At 39.6% G+C, this 22,282-nt stretch overlaps 1 protein-coding gene and 3 non-coding genes across 7 annotated transcripts in view; 3 read left to right on the forward strand and 1 right to left on the reverse strand.

Moving 5' to 3' along the window:
• Positions 1–3,967: 3,967 nt before the first annotated feature.
• Trnat-ugu (transfer RNA threonine (anticodon UGU)) lies at positions 3,968–4,042 on the reverse strand. Its single transcript has one exon. It is a non-coding gene; the product is annotated as a tRNA-Thr (tRNA).
• Positions 4,043–4,176: 134 nt separating this feature from the next.
• On the forward strand, positions 4,177–4,251 carry Trnat-ugu (transfer RNA threonine (anticodon UGU)). Its single transcript has one exon. It is a non-coding gene; the product is annotated as a tRNA-Thr (tRNA).
• Positions 4,252–4,616: 365 nt separating this feature from the next.
• On the forward strand, positions 4,617–4,691 carry Trnat-ugu (transfer RNA threonine (anticodon UGU)). The gene has a single exon. It is a non-coding gene; the product is annotated as a tRNA-Thr (tRNA).
• Positions 4,692–5,633: 942 nt separating this feature from the next.
• Positions 5,634–22,282, forward strand: part of LOC126195299 (uncharacterized) — a 44,321-nt gene continuing 27,672 nt past the window's right edge. For 2 of the 4 annotated variants that reach the window (XM_049933850.1, XM_049933851.1), the window contains exons 1-3: positions 5,634–5,770; positions 5,885–7,431; positions 17,555–17,709. In XM_049933850.1, the coding sequence (XP_049789807.1) occupies positions 5,686–5,770; positions 5,885–7,389 (1,590 nt within the window). In that variant the 5' untranslated portion in view covers positions 5,634–5,685 and the 3' untranslated portion in view covers positions 7,390–7,431; positions 17,555–17,709. The remainder of the gene's footprint in view (positions 5,771–5,884; positions 7,432–17,554; positions 17,710–22,282) is intronic. The other 2 variants (XM_049933852.1, XM_049933853.1) reach the window with 1 other exon arrangement.

The raw sequence follows: 22,282 nt of genomic DNA on the forward strand, positions 1-22,282 counted from the left end.
AGTTAGCTGATTAGAGTTGTGCGGGTGTGGAGCTGGAGGAAGTAGGTTCACAGCCTTCCGCATACTAATATTTTTCCACACCTTCGGGTTTGTCTGGCTCTTCCTTATTCATATGATAGATCTATGTTGTACAATATTCACTTTTGCTTACATACACGAACGAGCTCTCTCAGGAACCACTTTCTTCGATTTTGTGACTTAAGTCTGATAAAACAGCGAAAGACGAAACTCACGCAAGTGAAACGATCAGCAACAACATTTATGTTCTTGGTTGTCACGAATATTTTGCTGTGATGGCATCGTAAAAAAACGCTGTCGTAAATGCGGCGGTCAAGACAAAGATTGCACAACCCACTGTGGGCTAGCATTGCCACATGATGAGAACGCCATACATATGCCAAATGCGGGTTGTGGCTTAGAATTTCAGTCACTTGTCCTTTGCTCTCTTCACTTTGTTCAAACGTTTGTGATTTAAATAATGAAACACTGCAACAGGTACATATTTTTTCATGTTTAGCACTATGTATTTCGAGAATTTATTGTCATTGTCAGTGCAAATATTCGTCAAGTATTTTGTGCGATGCTTGTATGTGTGTTGTGCCTCTCTTGCACTATACTATCTCATCACTCACAGTGTGTGTGAAATTTCACTCTACATGTGTAGTTTTCTGCATAATGCAGTAGGCGCAGTACCTTATAAACGCTAAAAGGCGACTGCAATCCAAGAGAAGCAGAACAACACACAAAACGCTTCTGCAATGAAACTTCCTGGGAGAATAAAACTGAGTGTCTGATCGAGACTCAAACTCGGGAGCTTTGCATTTAATGGTCAAGTGCTCTACCAGCTGATCTACTCAAGCATGGATCACGACCTGTACTCACAGCTTTACCTATGCCAGTACCTCATCTCTGACCTTCCATACCTCACAGAAACTCTCCTGTCGAGCTAGCAAAACTAGCTATCTTGGAAGGAAGGATATTGCCGAGACATGGCTAGCCACAGCCGGGAGGATGTTTCCAGAATGAATTTTTCCACTCCACCGTGGAGTGTGCGCTCATATGAAACTTTCTGACATATCAAAACTGTTGGCTGGACTGAGATTCGAAATTGGGAGCTCTGCCTTTCTTGGTCAAGCACTCTGGCGACAAACGTGACTCATGACCCATCCTCACAGCTTTACTTCCGCCAGTACCTCATCTTCTAGCTCCATCCCAAATTGACAGAAACTCTTTTGTGAAACTTGCAAGACTAGCACTCCTGGGAGAAAAGATACTGTGGAGACATGGCTTAGCCACAGCCTGGAGAATGTTTCCAGAATGAAATTTGCCACTCTGCAATGGAGTGTGCGCTGATTTGAAATTCTGAGGCAGATTAAAACTATATGCTGGACTGAGACTCGAACTCAGTGCCTTTGTTTTTTCGTGGACAGGTTCTCTACTGACTGAGTTACCCAAGTCTGGCACACAGTTTTAATCTGCCTATATGTTTCATATCAGTACACATCCCACTGCAGAGTAGAAAATTTCATTGTGGAAACTTCTATTAACATTAGGTCATGACTAAGATGTTCTCAAAACGCATTGCGCTAAGCATGAAAAAATGGGTTACTGCTGCAGTGTTTTATTATTCAAATAATGACTGACACAGCTTCAGGCTACCCAGAAACATCGATTAAGATAAATGAAAGAGTCAGACGTTTCTGGTTCCCATTTATGATCAGCATTTCTTGGAGCAGAAGCGATACAGAACGTTAACTGAAGAAATTCTGATTTAGTTCTGACACTTACTGCTTTCAACATTAATGTACTGTTATTAATATACAGTTTTTCTAATTTTTATACATAATTTTATTATATGTATATTATGACAATTTGTTGCTGATTGACAGTACTTAGCAGATAATTAGTACCAATGTTAATAAACTAAAGAGTAGTAAGTGCCCAAATATTACAAATGCTGGAAATTATCTAATTTCAATAAAAATCTTAATTATTTAAGTTGGTTTATAGGGAGTGTCGGCAATGTATCTGGTGGTTATGAGTCTCCTATGCAGCTTAATTTCACCAATATGTATGTAATGGTATAGCATGCATATTCCTACCAATGCCACCTCCCATCTAATGTGGGCCAAGTTAATGTATGCAAGTCGTTTATAGCAATGAGTATAGTATATGACCCACAATCATCTGACCATTGTGATCTGATCCTTGCATGGAAGAGAGAAAATTTATTCATTTTAAAAGTGAACCTAACAGAGGATAGTGAGGTACTTTTGCTTTCGATGACCAAAAAATAAAAAAAATAAAAAATAAAAACCCCTCAACGGAATAAAGTAAACTAGGATCTATTAAATTTTCACAATATTGTGATGTACCATCCCTTTAAAAGGCTAGCAGTAACAGGAACCTAGTACTAGAAGGCTACAAGACAACACAAAAAGATTTGTGCTTGGATTGGTGTGTCTCTTTGGAGCAACGCTATTAAAGCCTTTCTACGCCTATATCGGTACTCCGGGGAGGGCTGTGAAGTGCATAGAACAAGGGTTTCCTACTGTACCAGTTATTAGGACTTCTTTCCATTTCATTGACGTATAGAGTGCAGGAAAAATCACTGTTTAAATGCTTCTGTGTATGTGTAATCTATCCGATCTTATTCTCATGATCCGTATGGGAGTGACATGTAGGGGGTTGAGGTATATTTCTACAGTCATTGTTTAAAGCTGGTTCTTGATACTTTATCTGTAGACTTTATCAGGATAGTTTCAATCTATTTTCAAGAATCTGCCAGAATAGTTCTTTCAGGAATCGCCAGAAAAGTACCTCTGCTCAGTCAATACTCGTTACGACCAGCCACTGGTCGTCACTCGAGCAGTTTTACTTGTGTCTAGGGACAGTAAATCCTGGTGCAGATCGGGTGAGCCAATCGACTGCTCTTGGATGCATGTCAGAACGTTTTCTTGAGGCAAACAACGAAAGTTTACATTCACTTTTAGGATAAGCAATTGTTTGTTCATTCCACATGAAATTCAAAATTGTTACTTACTGAAGTTTTTAACCTTGTATAATTTATCACAATCTCCATGTTTTAGGGCCTACAGTTCACTTTACAAAAAAATCTTCAAAAATTATTATCCTAACTGACTAATTCTACACATTTCTGAACATAGAAGACAACACAGTTAGATTGGTCTGAATCTGATGTTTGTCATCGATATCTGCCTAAACATCATGTCCTTTGGTTTCCTTCACTAACCTAGAGCTTAATTTGGTCTTTAAATAATGGAGATTTGGGTATTTCTCTCAAGAAGTTCCTATCCAACTACAGCGGTTTATGAGTAGTTATGTGTTTTTATGAAACATTCCTATTAATTGACTGAATTTTCCAATAGCACAAAAGATATTGTAATTATATCTTATAGTCCTTGAGGTGGAGAAGTATTTATTAATGTATTGGACTGGACTGGAGAATCAGAAACAGCTGACAGGTTTTGCGATATAAGCTAATTAGCTTAAGGAGTCTATTATTAGAGCAAGATATACACAATTTCAGTGTCTACGAATTTTTATAAGTGTTCGAAATCTTTGTAAATTGGGTGAACTGTTTCTATAGACCATAGTCACAATAGCTGTGACTTACAAAATTTTCTTGTTCAAGATGGTGCACATGAAGGAAATGCCTATACGGTATACTGTGTTGTAGGAATTAAGGATTATTGATATTAAGACTACTTTAGTACAACCATATGAGTTTGGAATAAAACTACCTGTGTTGTCTGATTACCATTAGTGTTTTGCCGATAGATAAAAGTGAAATGAAAGTTATATATATGACGGTAGTATCTGTTCCTGAAAGAACACATATCGTGGATGACCATGGAGCTTTGCTAGAAATGAAATGATAATTAATTAGACACCCTAGCTGCAAACAGGCGTTGATATACTTCACTGGGGACATGTTGAAAATGTGTGCCCCGACCGGGACTCGAACCCGGGATCTCCTGCTTACATGGCAGATGCTCTATCCATCTGAGCCACCGCGGGCACAGAGGATAGTGCGTCTGCAGGGACTTATCCCTTGCACGCTCCCCGTGAGATCGACATTCCCAACATGTCCACACCACTACATTCACGGGGAGCGTGCAAGGGATAAGTCCCTGAAGACGCACTATCCTCTGTGCCCGCGGTGGCTCAGATGGATAGAGCGTCTGCCATGTAAGCAGGAGATCCCGGGTTCGAGTCCCGGTCGGGGCACACATTTTCAACATGTCCCCAGTGAAGTATATCAACGCCTGTTTGCAGCTAGGGTGTCTAATTAATTATCATTTCATTTCTAGCAAAGCTGCATGGTCATCCACGATATGTGTTCTTTCGGGAACAGATACTACCGTCATATATAGTTAAAATATGGCTTCCCGATCATTGAACTTCTTGTGTGAACGCACATGCTATGCCCGAACTCTTACGGGACTTGGTAGATTAATCTGCCACGAGTAATGAGTATGATGGGCAAACATCTATTAGGCGCACTACGAATGTAGTGGTGTGGACATGTTGGGAATGTGGATCTCACGGGGAGCGTGCAAGGGATAAGTCCCTGCAGACGCACTATCCTCTGTGCCTGCGGTGGCTCAGATGGATAGAGCGTCTGCCATGTAAGCAGGAGATCCCGGGTTCGAGTCCCGGTCGGGGCACACATTTTCAACATGTCCCCAGTGAAGTATATCAACGCCTGTTTGCAGCTAGGGTGTCTAATTAATAATCATTTCATGAAATGAAAGTTGTCACTGAATGACAGCAAATTGTCAAAGCACAATTTTTATGAGGAGAAGCGTGATAAAACAGGTGGCATATGTTTCTTTGATATTTGTAAACTTATGAAGGCCTCAGAAATGAGATATTTAAATTGCACGCACATCAAATGAGACACTCCACATCAGATTCTTCAAATACTTTTCTTTAATTTCATCAGTTTCGGTTCTGACGAAATTCTGTATGAACTACACACATGAAAAGCCTAATATTTGGTATGCGGGAAGGAGAACCTTGTGGCAACATCATTCTTTCCGTAATTTTTGGGGATAGCAAGGTTTGAGATGTTCAAGTCAGGGAGAGTGATCTTGAAATTTCATCTGTAGTATGGCTATGCACGTTAACGGGAAACCTGTATGTATATTGGACAATTTTGCAATATAACTTTGTATTACTGTCCTATGTTTCAGTGCACAAATTGCAACTATATTTTTCAAATTTCAACTATATTTTTCCGTTACCCAAATGAAAGTAGTATTAACATAATCAACGCACAATAACCAAAACACGTGAACAATACACAGGAGACTACTGGCTTTCATTATCCGCTACGAGCTGCAAAATGCGAGCATAGCAGATCGGCATCAAGATTTGCTGTCCCTAGACACAAGTAATGGCTTTCTGCCAATCACAACGAGAACTAACTGGACCTGGGGACTGTCGCTGCCGGACGCAACCGCTAGATTACTACAGCTGCAATCGTTAGTCGAGCAAACCCAGTTTGTAAACTGGTTCTGCTACGCATGCGCGGCTCGGAACAGTTTGGGATTTCAGCTGTGTTCGAAGGTACCTGTTTTCGTCACTTACCGCGTTGAGCGCTGCACGTCATGAAAGCAGCAGAAGGTGTAGACAAATCCGCTAATTTCCTCACTGCGCATGCGCAAGACGGTTGGAAACTGGTACATAAACAAAATTGGTATTCCGCTGCAAATTGCGAAAATCGTGATGGAAAGCGCCAAAGGTATAACATACTGTACTACAATAATTAATTGACAGTTGTTAGTTGTGTATGTGTATGACTCGTACAGTGTGACAGCACATGGGATAGTTTGTAATTTTGTGCGTGTATTTACAGATGTCGGCGTACAGAGTGATCTTCCAGTATTCTGGAGCCGAGAAGCGACGCTAGCTTTGTTGAACGCGTATGAAGTACAGAGGGATCGCTTAGGTAAAGACTTTCGTTTTAAGAACTACATGTGGGTTGCAATATCCCTCGCACTGAAGAATGAGATGGGGATGAACTTCACACCAGCCCAGTGCGAGAACAGGTGGAGAGTTCTTTTGCGCAGTTACAAGAGAGCGACAGACAATAATTTGAAGTTATCGAGGAGAAGAAAGGACTTTGTGTACCAAGATGCGATGCAGAAAATACTGAAGGGAGAAGACATCATCAGACCAATGCCGCAGTCGGATGAGACAGGTGTACTTGGTAGTGGTGAAAAATCGAATGTACAGGTAGGGAACAATGGTAGTGAACCTGAGACAGTACCAAATAATGGTAACGAATTATTAATTAATAGTGGAAAATCTAATGCGAACAGTGAAGTGATTAGTAGTGAACCTGAGCCATCAGCAGGTAGTGGTAAACAATTATTCATTATCAGAGGAAACTCCAGTGTGAATAGTGATGGGATTAGTAGTGAACCTGCGCCTTTAACAAGTAAAAATTTCTTCATTATCAGTGCAAAACCCACTGTGAACAGCGATGTGATGTGTAGGCCTAGCGAAACCGAACCATCACTAAATAGTGGTAAACAGTTATTCATTATCACTGGAAAACCCTGTGTGAACAATGAAAGGATTAGTGGTGAACCTGAGCCAGCACCAGGTAGTAATAAACAATTATTCATTATCAGTGCAAAAACGAATGGGAACAATGACAGGATTAACAGTGAACCTGAGCTACCACCAAGTAGTAGTAAACAATTGTTACTCATCAGTGGAAAATCCAATGGGAACAGTGATGGGATTAGTAGTAAACCTGAGCTGACACCAAGTAGTAGTAGTAAACAAGTGTTACTCATCAGTGGAAAATCCAATGGGAACAGTGATGGGATTAGTAGTGAACCTGAGCTGACACCAAGTAGTAGTAGTAGTAGTAAACAATTATTACTTATCAGTGGAAAATCCAATGTGAACAGTGATAGGAGTAGTAATAAACTTGAGCCACCACCAGGTAGTAACGAACCTGCACCAGCAGCAAGCAGTAGCAAACAGTTATTTACTAATCCTTCTGAATCATCAGTTAGTCCACCAGAAAAGAGAAGGAAGCTGAAACAGTCGTTCTTACAACAGATAAGAGCTGACAGGAAACTTTACTATGAGAAAAAACTGGAAGTAGACAGGGAGAGACTTGAAGGCTTAGAAAGGAGAAATGATGAGTTACTGCAGTTAAAGAAAATGAAGCTTCAACAAGCAGAGAGAATGATTGCATTTGAAGAAGAAAAGCTCAAATGTGAAAAAGAAAAACTTGTAATTTCTAGTGAAAAATTAAAAATGTTTCGTAGGTTAGTTCAGCTACAAGAAGAAAGCAATGACATTTTGAGATCTATTAATGACCAATTTGATTTTTTACTATAAGTGATCGAGTCCCTTGTGTGACTATTCACATTTTCTTTTCTGGTAATTAATTTTTGCTAATGTTTTTTGCCATTTGTAAAACTTTCTTGATACATGCTCACTTTCTATTTTTGGCTGCTTGTATGACAGACGGCATGTCCCTTTGCACTACTTATTAGTGGTACTTCTCATTCCATTGACATATTGAGCATGAGAAGAATGATTGCTCAAATGCATCTGTGTGCATTATAATTAGCTTATTCCTGTTTTACGGATCCTTTGGGAGTGATACATTGGGGATTTTAGTTTATTCCTAGAGTACTCTCTTGAAACTTAGAAGTAGGTTTCGAATATAGTTTGCATCTATCTCCAAGTGTCTACCAGTTCAAGTTTTCCGAATTTCCGTGAAGCTATCCCATGATTCAAACAAACCTGGGATCATTCATGTAACCCTTCTTTCCTGTGTATTCAGTATCCCCTGTTACTTCTGTTTGATTGGTTGCAGGGTGGTGGTGGTGGGGGTGCTCTCAGTTTCAGAGCTTGTGTTGGTGCTGTGTCCATGTTACTAAAATGCAGCTTCTCACATTTGTTATTATGTTTCCTTTTTTAGTATGTTGTATGAATCTTCTTGCTCTGAACATTGGATCCCACACCTGTCTCTGTAGCAACAAGTGGTTTGTTTCTTCACAACCCTGTGCATCTTGTTTTGATACATAAGATCCTTTCTCCTCCTCCTCCTCCCCCCAACTTCCTGACATATTATTTTATTGTAGCATACTTCTTATAGCTGCACTCTATGAATCTTCATATTTTCTCGCACTGGTCCGGTGTGAAAAGCATACCTCTCCATTGCTTCAGCACACATATTATTGCACCCAAGATTTATGTTACCTTTCCTATATACTGTATCAAAACTAGTTTATAGCCTTGCCATGTCATACTGGAAGCAACTAAAAATTTTCTTAGATTTGTGACTGCATGTATAAATGGATATACTCGATTAAATTATGAGTATAAAATAGCTATGGTGTAATTTTATTTGTGTTCCTTATAAAAATCTGAATCCTAATGATTACAGTTTCATTCTGCTGGAGTGGTTTTTGCCATCAAATCGAAGTATCTGTAGATAGTAAAAATGTACACAGCCGGTGCAGGTGCGCGCGCACACACACACACACACACACACACACACACACACACACACACACACACACACACACGCACACACACACGATAAATTAATGAAAACATCATTTTCTGACTATTGGTTACCATGTTTAGTTTGCAGAATGTTTCATGATAGACTAGCAATATTAAATTTATTTGTGGTGCACACTTGTCCCAGCTAACATAAAAGCAATTAGTGTAAAAATTATTTGTGAAACTGGGATTATTTCACATGTTTAGTTCTAGTTTATTTATGCCCATGGAGCATATTTTGCAATTATATACAGATCATGTTATAAGTTTTATACAAAATGAACAAATTTGATTAAAATTTACCACTGACACAGGTAAACAAAAGATATTTTAAAGAAATAATGTTGATAACAGTGAAAAACTGTTTTAAAATAAAATTTGCTCTAATCTAGAGTAGCCCAGACTTTCATTAACTGTGTCCTATTTGAAGTAAACAGCATACTATACTTCTTTATGTAGTGTATCTAAAAACACAGATGATGTGACTTACCGAACAAAAGTGCTGGCAGATCGATAGACACACAAACAAACACATTTCTGCTTGTGTCTGTGTATGTGCGGATGGATATGTGTGTGTGTGCGAGTGTATACCTGTCCTTTTTTCCCCCTAAGGTAAGTCTTTCCACTCCCGGGATTGGAATGACTCCTCACCCTCTCCCTTAAAACCCACATCCTTTCGTCTTTCCCTCTCCTTCCCTCTTTCCTGATGAGGCAACAGTTTGTTGCGAAAGCTTGAATTTCGTGTGTATGTTTGTGTTTGTTTGTGTGTCTATCGACCTGCCAGCACTTCCGTTCGGTAAGTCACATCATCTGTGTTTTTAGATATATTTTTCCCACGTGGAATGTTTCCCTCTATTATATTCTTTATGTAGTGTGTTACATGTCAATTTATTAATTGATTTAAATTGAATTTTCTGCGAAGTTACAACCATATGACAACATTAAAGTAATCCAGTGTGGGCCACATATTCATTAGTCAGTGCCTTATGCTGGCCATGTCAAATGCAATTCTATGTAAATGTAACACAACAAAATCAGACTATTTTAGGTAAACCACTTGTAAATTGATAGGGCTGTTTGAAGTATAGCGGTAAATTGATCATTGCCTGAGATTCCTTGCGTTGCTTCTAGTGGTACTTGTACATGTATTGGTGTATGGAATCAGGCAGTAAGAAATATCTACAAAAAAGCATGATGGTAACTAGTATTATAACAACATTGGTCATTCCTTTTTTAGCAGTAGGTGGTTATGGAAAATTTGCATTTGTATACAGTTATGTAAATGAAAGAAAGTGTCTCTGATTCTGTACTTCAAGGGTATCACTAATGTATTTTGTCAGACTGAACACACTGTTGACTGTTTTACAATACATTGAGCTTGTCACTGAACAAAAATTCCTTTTTGGGTACTGTGACCCTTACTCGGTTTCTTGGCTGTTAGTGGTCAAAGTCACATTTGACATAAAGTTAGCCCTATTCACTCATGTATTAGCTAAGAAAGTAAGTGGGGCCCTTCTACTACAGTTCTTGATTGTCTTGTAAATATCAAAACAGCTTAGTTATTACTTGTGGCTCAGTATGTTAATATTGCAATTCATATAAAAATGAGATTAATTTGCCAGAAATTAAACGCCAGCCTCCAGTTTTGATAATCTTATTGGTTTATTTGAGCCTTTTTGTTCCAATTATCACTCAATATCACGAATATCTTGAAGTTGGCCATAGCCAAGACTGCCTTATAATTTGAAGAGAGGAAAGTAGTACTTCAAGCGCTGCCATAATGGGACTCTGCTATACAGGAGGTGGCCAAGATTAGAACAAACCACAACAGTTTTATCAGAGGCTAGGGGTACATGCTTTGCAGGACATGGGGGTAGGCTTTGGGTATTGAATGAAGACAAAGCATACTCCTGACACTTGTTGGGAGATGGGAGTGACATCAGCCCTTCACGCCATCTGATGTCACTGGTCTTGCGGTGGGGCCAGAGCTGCTATGAGCTACACAACTTACCTTCCCGTATTTCAGTTCCTGTCTTGAAGGTCCCAGACGTTGCTTTGTGTCTGTACAAGCAAAACACCATGCCAGCCCTAGCAGTCAGTTTTTTTTTTTTTTTTTTTTTTTTTTTTTTTTTAAAAAACTCCTGATGTCAATGGTGGAGATAGCTGTTAGATATTAAAACTAAACTCCACCCGAACAGGCCATGAAGGCCCAGTGGTACCAACCTGCTGCCGTGTCATCATCAGCCCACAGGTGTCACTGGAGGCGGATACAGATGGCCATGTGGTCAGCACACCACTCTCCTGGCCATATGTCAGTGTACAAGGCCAGAGCCACTACTTCTCAATCAAGTAGCTCCTCAGTTTGCCTCACAAGGGCTGAGTGCACTCTGCTGGCCAACAGTGCTCAGCAGGCTGGATGGTCACCCATCCAAGTCCTAGCCCAGCCAGATAGCGCTTAGCTTTGTTGATCTGACAGGAACCACCGCGGCAAGGTCTTTGGTGCTGCTGTTAGATATTAAAATGTTTTATTCGAAGTCATGCGGCTTGTAAACTAAGATGATTTCATTTGGCCATGCCTTTGGAAGACTGGTGAATAAATCTTTGACCTTTTGATTTGTAGTCTGCTACTTGACCACTGAACCACTGCAACACACAGCTTTTTTAGTGTAACCAACGCGGCAAGTGTTTTTTCACTGTAGTAGCTTTCTTTCTAATTTACTTTATTAAATTTAGCTGTTGTAAGCAAGGACAGGAAAAAAGTTACTGATACACAGTGCAAATAACATAAAAATAATTGCGACTGAGAACACTTGAACTGCCACATGCTGAAAGGGCCTTAATTATTCCAACAAAATTTCTACATCTACATAGATACTCTCCACAAGCCACCATACAGTGTGTGGCAGAGGATACCCTGTACCACTGCTTGTCATTTCCTTACCTGCTCCAGTCACAAGTAGAGTGAGGGGAAAATGACTGTCTGTATGCCTCCTTATGAGCTCTAATTACTCGTATCTTATCTTCATGGTCTTTACGCGCAATGTATGTTGGTGGCAGTAGAATCATTTGGGGGTCAGCTTCAATTGCCGGTTCTCTAAATGTTCTCAAAGGTGTTTCTCAAAAAGATCATCGCCTTCCCTCCAGGGATTCACATTTGAGTTCCTGAAGCATATCCATGACACTTACGTGTTGTTCGAACCTGCTGGTAACAAATCTAGCAGCCCACCTCTGAACTGCTTTGATGTCTTGCTTCACTCCAACGTGGTACGAATCCAAAACACTTGAGCAGTACTCAAGAATAGGTTGCACCAGTGTCCTATATGCGGTTTCATTTACAAATGAACCATTCTTTCCTAAAATTCTCCCAATAAACAGAAGTCGACCATTCGTCTTCCCCTATGACAGTTCTCATATGCTCATTCCACCTCATATCACTTTGCAACATTATGCCCAGATATTTAAATGACTTCACTGCACCAAGCAGGACACTGTATCCTAACATTACAGGTTTGATCTTCCTACTCATCAGCATTAACTTACATTTGCAACGTTATGCCTAGATATTTAAATGACTTCACTGCACCAAGCAGGACACTAGTAATACTGTATCCGAGCATTACAGGTTTGATCTTTCTACTCATCTGCATTAACTTACATTTTTCCATAACAACTGGAAATTTTGTATAAGTCATCTTGTACCTTCCTAGGATCACTCAGCTTCAACACTTTACAGTATACTACACCATCATTAGAAAACAACTGCGTATTGCTGCCCACCATGTCAGCCAAATCATTTATGTATGTAGAGAAAAAAAAAGGGTCCTATCACACTTCTCTGGGGCACTCCTGATGATAACCTTGTCTGTGGCGAACACGCCATCGAGGACAACATAGTGGGTTCTATTATGTAAGAAGAATCACTCTCATATCTGTGAACTTATTCCATATGGTTGTACCTCCATTAACAGCCTGCAATGGAGCACCGTGTCAAATGCTTTCTGGAAATCTAAAAATATTCAATCTGCCTGTTGCTCTTCATTGATAGTTCTCATTATATCATGTGCGAAGAGGGCAAGCTGAATTTTGCACAAGTGGTGCTTTCTAAAACCATGCTGATATGTGCACATAAGCTTCTCAGTCTCAAGAAAGTTTTATTATATTCGAACTGAGAATATGTTCAAGGATTCTGCAGCAAACAGAAGTTAGGGATATTGGTCTGTAATTTTCCTGGTCTATTCTTTTACCTTTCTTATATACTGGAGTCACCTGCACTTTTTTCCAGTCACCTGGGACTCTGCAGTGGGTGAGGGATTCAGAAAACTAATAAAAATCAATTACACTTAAACTGTTCTTTCCTTTCTGCTAAAAAGAATATCAGTAATGCGTAATATTGGTGTGAATATCAGTGTTCTTTTCATGGTGTGAAAAAATAAAAAAATGTGCACATAAAATAGTTTAAACGTAGATGCCTGAGGTCCTTTTAGCACGTTTTGAGACCTTCTGTAACAGTTACTGTTTTTTTCCTTGATAAATGAGTTCAGCAGTGGCTTTAATAATTACAAATGTATTTCAGAGGTAGTACACTGATACTGTATTTAAAATGTACCATATTTCTGATGAGAAGGTGGATTTTCTTATCTCTTGGAACACTTTAACAGCAAGTTTCAACTGAAACACAAGTTTTCTTGTGAAACTGCTGCAACCAAGTCTTGAAGTACAGCACATGTACGGCATCAATTTTTGTTACAATAAATTTTTGGCCTTCGCTGGATTTTATCATGAGCTTTGTTAGTTTGTGTACCATGTAGAACTTTTCATACTTTCTAGGTTCAGTTTTGGTTATGCTCAGATCCCCATCGCAAGAAAGACAAGAATGTCTCCTGGTAGGGAAATAGTGTTCAGTTTTTACAAACTGGTTATGGTCAGTCAATGCCAATAACATGCTTAGTACAGAATAATTTTTGTTCTGTCCTCCATAGTTGGAATATAAATCTATTTGGATGACTAATGGAGGAAAACACACACAAGTGTGTGTGTGTGTGTGTGTGTGTGTGTTTGTGTGTGTGTGTGTGGGCACGCGCGCGCGCACATAATTTTTTTTAATGTCAAGAATACAAAATGTATGAGCTGTCAACCGTCACAGATAAAATGCATGCTGGACGGGAATCTGTGGAACTTGTACATGTTGCATGTAGTCAAAACTAATAGCAAGTACAATGGGATCGCCTATGCTTTTAGTTTCTTCTGTAAGCTTAGTATGGAATTTTTGGTCCCTTCTCTCTTGAACCACTACCTCTCCAGTGGCATATAGCTTTGCAACATCGTTAAGGTGAGGTATTCTCATTTTCATTGTCTGCTCTTCACAAGGTCATCCAAAATGCAAACTGAAATTTTCCTTGAAAAATTTTGCCTAAGGTGACCTTTGTCTGGGGCTGATTATCCTTGATCAACTTATAAATCACTACCAGGTGTACCGGTATGAAATGAGTGTTTTTTTTTTTTTTTTTTTTTTTTTGTGAGAATGAAACACTAATTTTGAATTGAAAAGTAAAAACATTTTATTCAAAGTACTGACCATTGCTTTCTATACATTTTGACAACCTTTCTGGCAATTTGGGGACACCACACCAATAGAAATGTTCGTCTTTTGAAGCAAACCAATCAGACACCCAATTTTCGACTTCTTCGTAGGAATCGAAGTGTTCCTCAGCCAATGCGTGTCCCATTGATGAAAACAAGTGGTAGTTGGAAGGGGCCAAGTCTGGTGAATACGGCGGGAGGGAGGGGGGGGGGGGGTAGCAGCTCCCAGCCAAGTGTTTTGATTGTATCCTGAACCAGTTTTGCTTTGTGTGCAAGTGCATTGTTGCGTAAAAAAATTACTTTGCCATGTGTTCTGGCCCATTCTGGTCTTTTTTCGATGCATAGTTCAAATTGATCATTTTTTGTCTGTAGTGATTAGTATTCACAGTTTCACCGGGTTTTAGAAGCTCATGATACACCACACCTTTCTGATCCCACCAAACACAGAGCATTGTCTTCTTGCTGAATCGATCTGGTTTTGCAGTCAATGTTGATGGTTGTCCCGGATTAACTCATGATTTTTCCCATTTAGGATTCTTAAAATAAATCCATTTTTCATTGCCAGTAACAATTTGATGCAAAACTGATTTTCTTTCATGTCTTTGATGCAAAATTTGACAAATGGTGTTTCGGTTTTCCATCTGTCTTTCTTCAATTCATGTGGCACCCATTTTCCACACTTTTGGATCTTTCCCATAGCTTTCAAATGGTCAGAAATTGTTTGTTGTGCAACATTTAGCATTGCTGCCATTTGCTTCTGACGCAAAGTATCATCTTCATCCAATATTGCTTGCAATTCGGCATCTTTGAACTGTTTTGCTGGTCTTCCACGTTCTTCATTTCTTACATCAAAATCATTATTTCTGAACCGTTGAAACCATCTTTTGCATGTTGCTTCTGATAGAGCATGATCACCATATGCCTCGACAAGCATTTGATGTGACTCTGCAGCACTTTTTTTCAAATGAAAACAAAAAATTAATGCTTTTCACAAATCATCACTTTCTGGTACAAAAAAAAAAAAAAAAAAATAATTAAGGCTCGTTCACAACAAATGTTCCCTATCGACACATTTGTATCTAAATGCTCATTTCATACCAGTACACCTGGTAGAATGTTAAATCTGGCATCTAAATGTCTAGTGCCCTTGCCAGCATAATGACTTCTTTTTAGTGGTAAACTTTCAATGTTTTACCGCATAGCTTCTCCAGTTTCTGCTGGAACAGCTCACTTGACATGCTACAAGAACTTCTGTTATGTAACCAAGCATCTGAATTGTGCTTTCCAGCATTAAAAGATGTGCCTACTCTGCATAACATCTGAATGTTCTTAACTCCATGTAGGATATTTTGTGACTGGGACCCTTTTAGCATGTAGCGATTCAGTTAAAAGCACAAGTGAATAAAAATTGTGACTTAACATGTTGTCATTGTGGTACTCAAATTGAAGACTATTTCCCCTGATATAGTTCCCTGTGCTAGTCTGTCATGCACATGACTCATCATCTCTGCATAAGCACTGCACCCTACATCTGTATGAACCTGAGTGCTGTAGTCTAGCCATGGCTTTATGGCTTTACATGATTCTTACCATCCACACATCCCTTCCAGTTTCAAGGTAAATATTCCGTGATGCCTCAAGATATGTCACATCAAACAGACCTTTAAGTTAGTCAAGTTGCACCATAAATTTCTTGATTAATCAATTGAATTCAGTACATCTTCTTTGGTTATCTTGTCTACTTACTGTTTCTTCAACTTTCATCTGTTGTAACCACATTTCAAATGCTTCTCTACTCTTCTTGTCTGTATTGCTTATCATTCATCTTTCCCTTCCGTATAAGACTGTATTGCCTAACAAATACACTGTGAAAAGACTTCCTGACACTTAAATTTATATTTTATGCTGACATATTTATCTTCTTCAGGAACAGCTTTCTTGTAGTTGCCAGTCTGCATCTTACATCCTCTCTGCTTCTGCAACTATCAATTTTTTTTACAGCCCGAAAAACAGAACTCGTCTACAATCTTTATTGTTTTATCTCCTAATTCAATTTTCTCAGCATCATCTGATTTAATTCAACTACACTCTATCATCCTTGTTTTGCTTTTGTTGATATGTAGTATAACTCCTTTCAAAAACTATGAATTTCATTCAACTGAACTTCCAAGCACTATGTCATTTCTGCCAGAATTACAGTATCATTGACAAATCTTAAAAGTTTGTATTTCTTGTCTCTGAACTTCAGTTCCCTCCCAAATGTCTCCTTTGTTTCCTTCAGAACTTACTCACTGTACAGACTGAAAATATCGTAGGAATTATGCCACAACCCTGTCTCATTCCCTTCTCAGTTACTGCCTCCCTTTCATTTCCTTCAATACTTATTACTACAGTTGGTACATGAAATGTAATACTAACAGGAAAAATATACACAGTTATGGTACCAAAGGATAGTCAAATATCCACCAAATGTTTTCCAGATCCTATCAGAAGAGTAATTCACTGTGGTGTCACAATGTACAGTAACACATTACAACAAGTATAAATTGATTTGCAGCTAATATTTAAGGAAAAAACAAAGACAATCTTTATACAAACTGTTTTTGTTCTGTTCAAGAACTTTTGAATATGTGAAAGCTGTAATCTTTATTCAAATCTAAATCAATCACTGAACTAAAGTATGAGCATATTTTTCTTTTTTGTTTGTACCTATTTTTTTATTTTGTTTCATATCAACTAAGGACCACATCAAGTTAACTATTTATTTCTCTTTTCCATCGTCCTTTTCCAAAACTCTTTCATTTTCTCAGAATGAGCTCTTTACCTCTCAGCTGACCATCTGACTGCAGTAATTTTCTGTTTGTGTCAATTTTCAGGAAAATCTCTGAATTTGTTGACTTCTAGTCTGAAACTGTCTCCATTGATTAATGCCACCTGTTCAATCTACATTTCTTATAATTGTAAGTCCATTTTTGTCTTGCCTCCCCACCCAATTTCTGTGTCTGTTTTGGAAGAATGTATGAATCTTCTTTGTTAATCCATCTTCCTTCATTCTGTCTAGATGTCTATAAGATGTCTTTTCCTATTCTAATCTGCTTTAGGGAAGAGTGAGTCTATTTCCTTATTCAGTATCAAAATGCAATTGCCACCTTTATTCTTGACTGGACCTAACATTTTCCTGAAAATTCTTATTTCGAACTTTTACAAATCTTCCGACAACCAGATAAAAGTAGTGTTTCTGACACATGGAGGATTTCTGGTTTTACAATTGTGTTACAATATCTTTATTTAATATCTTTAGAAAAAAAATTTTTATTGTATATATGTCTCACTTTCACATATGATCTTTTCATTTTTTCAGTTATGACTTTGATTGCTTCTTTTTCACTTTTATGTTTTCACCCAGATATTTAAGTTTCCTCCTGTGGGCCTCACCTTGATGTGGTAGGAGGGCTCAGTACCCAGTGATCAAGACGTTTGGTCCAGAGGGTCTACTTCACTAGCTTGATGAATAGGAAGAGGTGAGGGGAAGCCAAAATGGACCTACAACACATAGAGAAGGTAAGAACACTGAAATCACAGTTCCCTGTCCTCCAAGAATAGAGGTTAGCTAGAGGCCATTAGACTCTACTGGTATAAAAAATTAACCTCTTACTGGCTTCAGCTGATAAATAACGGAATTAAGAAGCTGAAGCCAGAACAGGTTCCTCAAACCTAACTTATGAATTTAGATGATGATGATGATATTGATAACACCAACCTCTGTGGCCAAGCGGTTCTAGATGCTTCAGTCTGGAACCACACTGCTGCTACGGTTGCAGGTTCTAATCCTGCCTCGGGCATAATTGTGTATGTTGTTCTTAGGTTAGTTAGGTTTAAGTAGTTCTAAGTCTAGGGGACTGATGACCTCATATGTTAAGTCATATAGTGCTTAGAGCCATTTGATATTGATATTTAAAGTTTTCTGTCATCTTGATGTTACCATACTTTGCTATTAAATTTCTTAGTGAGTTACATTCATTGGTCATGTTTCCTGTCTTTTTGAAATGATGCTTTGTTATGGCATTTTGACCAGACCAAAAGCACTTGTATAACTTTCACTGCAAGCTAAAGTTGGACCAATAAATATACAATGCAATCTACTGGCACAATATTGCTGGAGTATGATTGCTGTGTTCCACATTACTACTTTCATCCCTGGAACTTCCACAAAGTCATGACTGAGAACTTCATAAAAAAGTCTTGAAAAATTGATTTTGGTGTAAACTATTTCATTTCAAAGCAATGTTTCAAATGATAGAGAGGTATTAAAAGATTCATACTGAAATTCCCAAATAGCGGTACAAGTTTTTACGAGGGCGGTTCAGAAAGTAACCTCCGATTGGTCACAGTGCGGGTTGTGGGGGGAGTAGCGACGCCATCTGTGCGTTCACGCACTCAACAGGTCAGTCGGCATCAAGCCGTGGTCGAGTGAACGTCGTACCTGCGCTAGTTTAGTTTTTGTGGCAGTTTGAAATGTGTGCTGCAATAGAAAACCCCGCCAAATGTGAAGTGCGTGCTGTCATAAGGTTTTTTACAGCCAAAGGATATTCTGCAGCAGCTATTCATCGTGAGCTTTGTGCCGTGTACGGACCAAGAGTTATGAGTGAAGGAGTTGTCCGTGAATGGGTACGTTTATTTAAAAGTGGACGAGAAAACGTTCATGATGAAGAGAGGAGTGGTAGACCATCATTGGTGACTGACGAACTCGTTCAGACAGTTGATGCAAAAGTTCGTGAAAATCGACGTTTCTCAATGTCGGAGTTGTCTACTGGTTTTCCACAGATTTCTAAGACTCTCTTGTACGAGATAGTGACAGCAAGATTGAGTTACCGTAAGTTCTGTGCACGATGGGTGCCCAAAATTCTTACCGACCACCACAAAACTCAAAGAATGGCCTCTGCATTAGACTTTCTGCCACGTTATGAGGACGAAGGAGAACCATTGTTAAACAGAATCGTGACCGGTGACGAAACCTGGATTAAGTACGTGAACCCTGAGACAAAAGAACAATCAAAGATGTGGGCACATTCAGATTCGCCTACCAAACCAAGAAAAGCCTCGCAAGATTTTTCTGCCAGAAAACTGATGGCAACGGTGTTTTGGGATGCCAAAGGGGTGTTGTTGGTTGAATTCATGGAACGTGGTACGACCATTAATCAAGACGTGTACTGTGAAACAATAAAAAAGTTACGACGGGCTATACAGAACAAACGCCGTGGTATGCTGACTTCCGGTATCGTTTTTTTGCACGATAACGCCCGTCCTCACTCTGCTCGCAGAACAACGGCCCTTCTTGAGTCCTTCAAGTGGGACGTTATCAACCATCCACCTTACAGCCCAGACCTGGCGCCAAGTGATTATCACCTCTTCATGCATTTGAAGAAATGGCTCGGGTCACAGCGGTTTGATGACGACGAAGAGCTCAAAGATGCGGTCACAGGCTGGCTCCAGGCACAAGCGGGTGATTTTTATGCAGAAGGAATTTGAAAGCTTTTGAAGAGATACGTTAAGTGCCTCAATCGCTATGGAGACTATGTAGAAAAATAGTGCAAAGATGTAGTTGTAAGATGTATATATTAAGATATTTTTATTTAACTTGGTGTATTTTTTTAAATCAACCGGAGGTTACTTTCTGAACGGCCCTCGTATTATACGGCATATTTCTTCCTGGTGAAGTGTACAGAATAGCTGTACAAAAGCAAACTTAATACAATTTACGGAGCTATTTAATAGCTAGTTATGAGTGTTGCTAATTTATATTTAAACAATAAATCAGCAATTTCTCACCTAGTAATGATGACTTCTCAATGTACCATAATGTACACATTCATTCACACATCGTGTTGGGTCAATCCCATCAGGGATTTAGAATGAGTCAAGTTATGCATTAAAAGGCAGAAGCAACCACTGCTGGTTACTTCTGTAAAGTATACAAAAACATATTATGACTAGCAATAATCTACTCAAACTGATAATTATTGAAATTACGTCTAGATTTTATGTCTGTGTTAGGAGGAAAACGGGTACTCTGAAATAGCCACTGCTCCTGTCTCTATACTACTCAGCTGCATTATTATCCAATACCTCAAACAAAGCATTTTAACCTTGCACACACCACTATTGGCTATCTATATATTGACAAAATCAGGATCTATCTGATGGATGTAATAGAGTTAGGCACAGTTAATGTTCCTAAGAATTCAGATATATTGTAGAAGGAGTGGTTTTCTTTTGCTTTGTATTTGACTAATTTGGTATTTTATTAACGTCACACAGTATTCTTATTGGATACTTCTGTAGGGATAGGCAGATCTGGGGGGGTGGGGAAGGCAGGGGGCAGGTAGAGGGAGGGTCATTTGAATCCTCCCGTCCCAGCAGCACAGGGACCAGTGCTGAAAAGTTAGTCTTCATAACTCTTGATTGCGACTCCAAGATGGTGAGTGAAAGAGTGGACTGTTTGTGGACTAGGTCTCCCGTGCCATTTCCTCTCACAGTGCCAATCCTCCCACCACCCCCAAAAACCAGCCACAAAGGAGTGGCCCCTTCATCACCCTGTACCACCCCAGACTGCAACAACTGAACCACATCCTTCCCCAGGGCTTTGATTACCTATCATCATGCCCTGAAATGAGGGACATCCTACCTGAGATACTTCCCACCCCTCCTAAAGTCGAGTTCTGTCACCCACCCAACCTCCACAAAATCCTAGTCCATCCCTATGCCACTCCCAATCCCAAGCCCTTGCCACAAGGATCATACCCCTGTGGAAGACCAAGGTGCAAAACCTGCCCAATCCATACATCCAGCACTTGCTATTCCAGTCTTGTCACAGGTTTATCCTACCCCATCAGGGGCTGGGCGACCTGTGAAAACAGCCATGTCATTTACCAGCTTTGCTGCTATTATTGCACAGTTTTTTGTATTGGCATGGCTGCCAACCAGCTGTCCACCAGGATGAATGGCCATCACCTAACTGTGGCCAAGAGAAAAGTAGAACACCCTGTGGCACAACATGCAGCTGAACATGACACACTTGATTTCAATGGCTGCTTCACTATCTGAGTCATCTGGATACTTCCCTCCACAACCAGCTTTTATGAACTATGCAGGTGGGAGTTATCCTCTCGTAATTATGCCAGCCTCAACCTACAGTAACATACTGTCACCACACCCTCCTCCCAACAGTTTCCACTCCATCTCTTCTGTCATCTCCTCCCCATTCTCATCTCCCATTCTGTTTATTTGCAGCCCTCTGCCAATGCATCCACCCATCTTTCCTCGCTCCTCTCCTTTTTTGTTCCTTTTTTTCCCCACCTCCCTGCACCACAACCTCCTGACGCTGCGCCTCTTGGCAGTCTAGTCTGCAACTTGACATGTCTTCTGTATGGTAAGTAGCAATCTGTCTATTCCTACATTGTTGGTATTTCGTGAAACTTTGATGTGTCAGTTTTACGATATAAGCTGATAGGTATGAAGCGAGAAGCATGTGTTGTGTGTGATTGTAGCTAGAATGCGATGTCAGAAATTCTACCCCTGTGCTCATCTTCCCACTTGGGAGTTCATGTGCCACTTCCTCCACTCCTCTATTGCTTGTGAGCAGAGGGTTCAACTAAAATATGACAAACTCTATTGGTTTATGTATGGTAGCAGCATGGCAGTGAGCATTGTAGCTATCAGAATGTGCACAGCGCACAGTAATAGCAAGTTTGATAGATGGGTGCTACAGTCATCATGGATTGGCTGGAAGTTATAAGTGAGAATGAATCATCACCAGGCTAATGGAGGTACTCGTCATCTACATCTACGCTGTTCAACCACTGTGAGGGGCATGGCAGAGGATATGTCCCACTGTACCAGTTATTTGGGTTTCCCTGTTGCATTCATGTATGGAGTGTGGGAAGAATGATTGTTTGATTGCCTCTGTAATGCAGTAATTATTTTAATCTTATCCTCATGATCCGTATGTGAGCGATACATATGGGGTTGTAGTGTATTCCTAGAGTAATAGTTTAAAGCCGGTTTTTGAAACTTTGTTAATCAATTTTCTTGGCGTAGTTTACGTCTGTCTTGAAGAGTCTTCCCGTTCAGTTCC

The sequence above is a fragment of the Schistocerca nitens genome, chromosome 7 (assembly GCF_023898315.1).
Source record: "Schistocerca nitens isolate TAMUIC-IGC-003100 chromosome 7, iqSchNite1.1, whole genome shotgun sequence".
In the NCBI taxonomy this organism is placed as follows: domain Eukaryota; kingdom Metazoa; phylum Arthropoda; class Insecta; order Orthoptera; family Acrididae; genus Schistocerca; species Schistocerca nitens.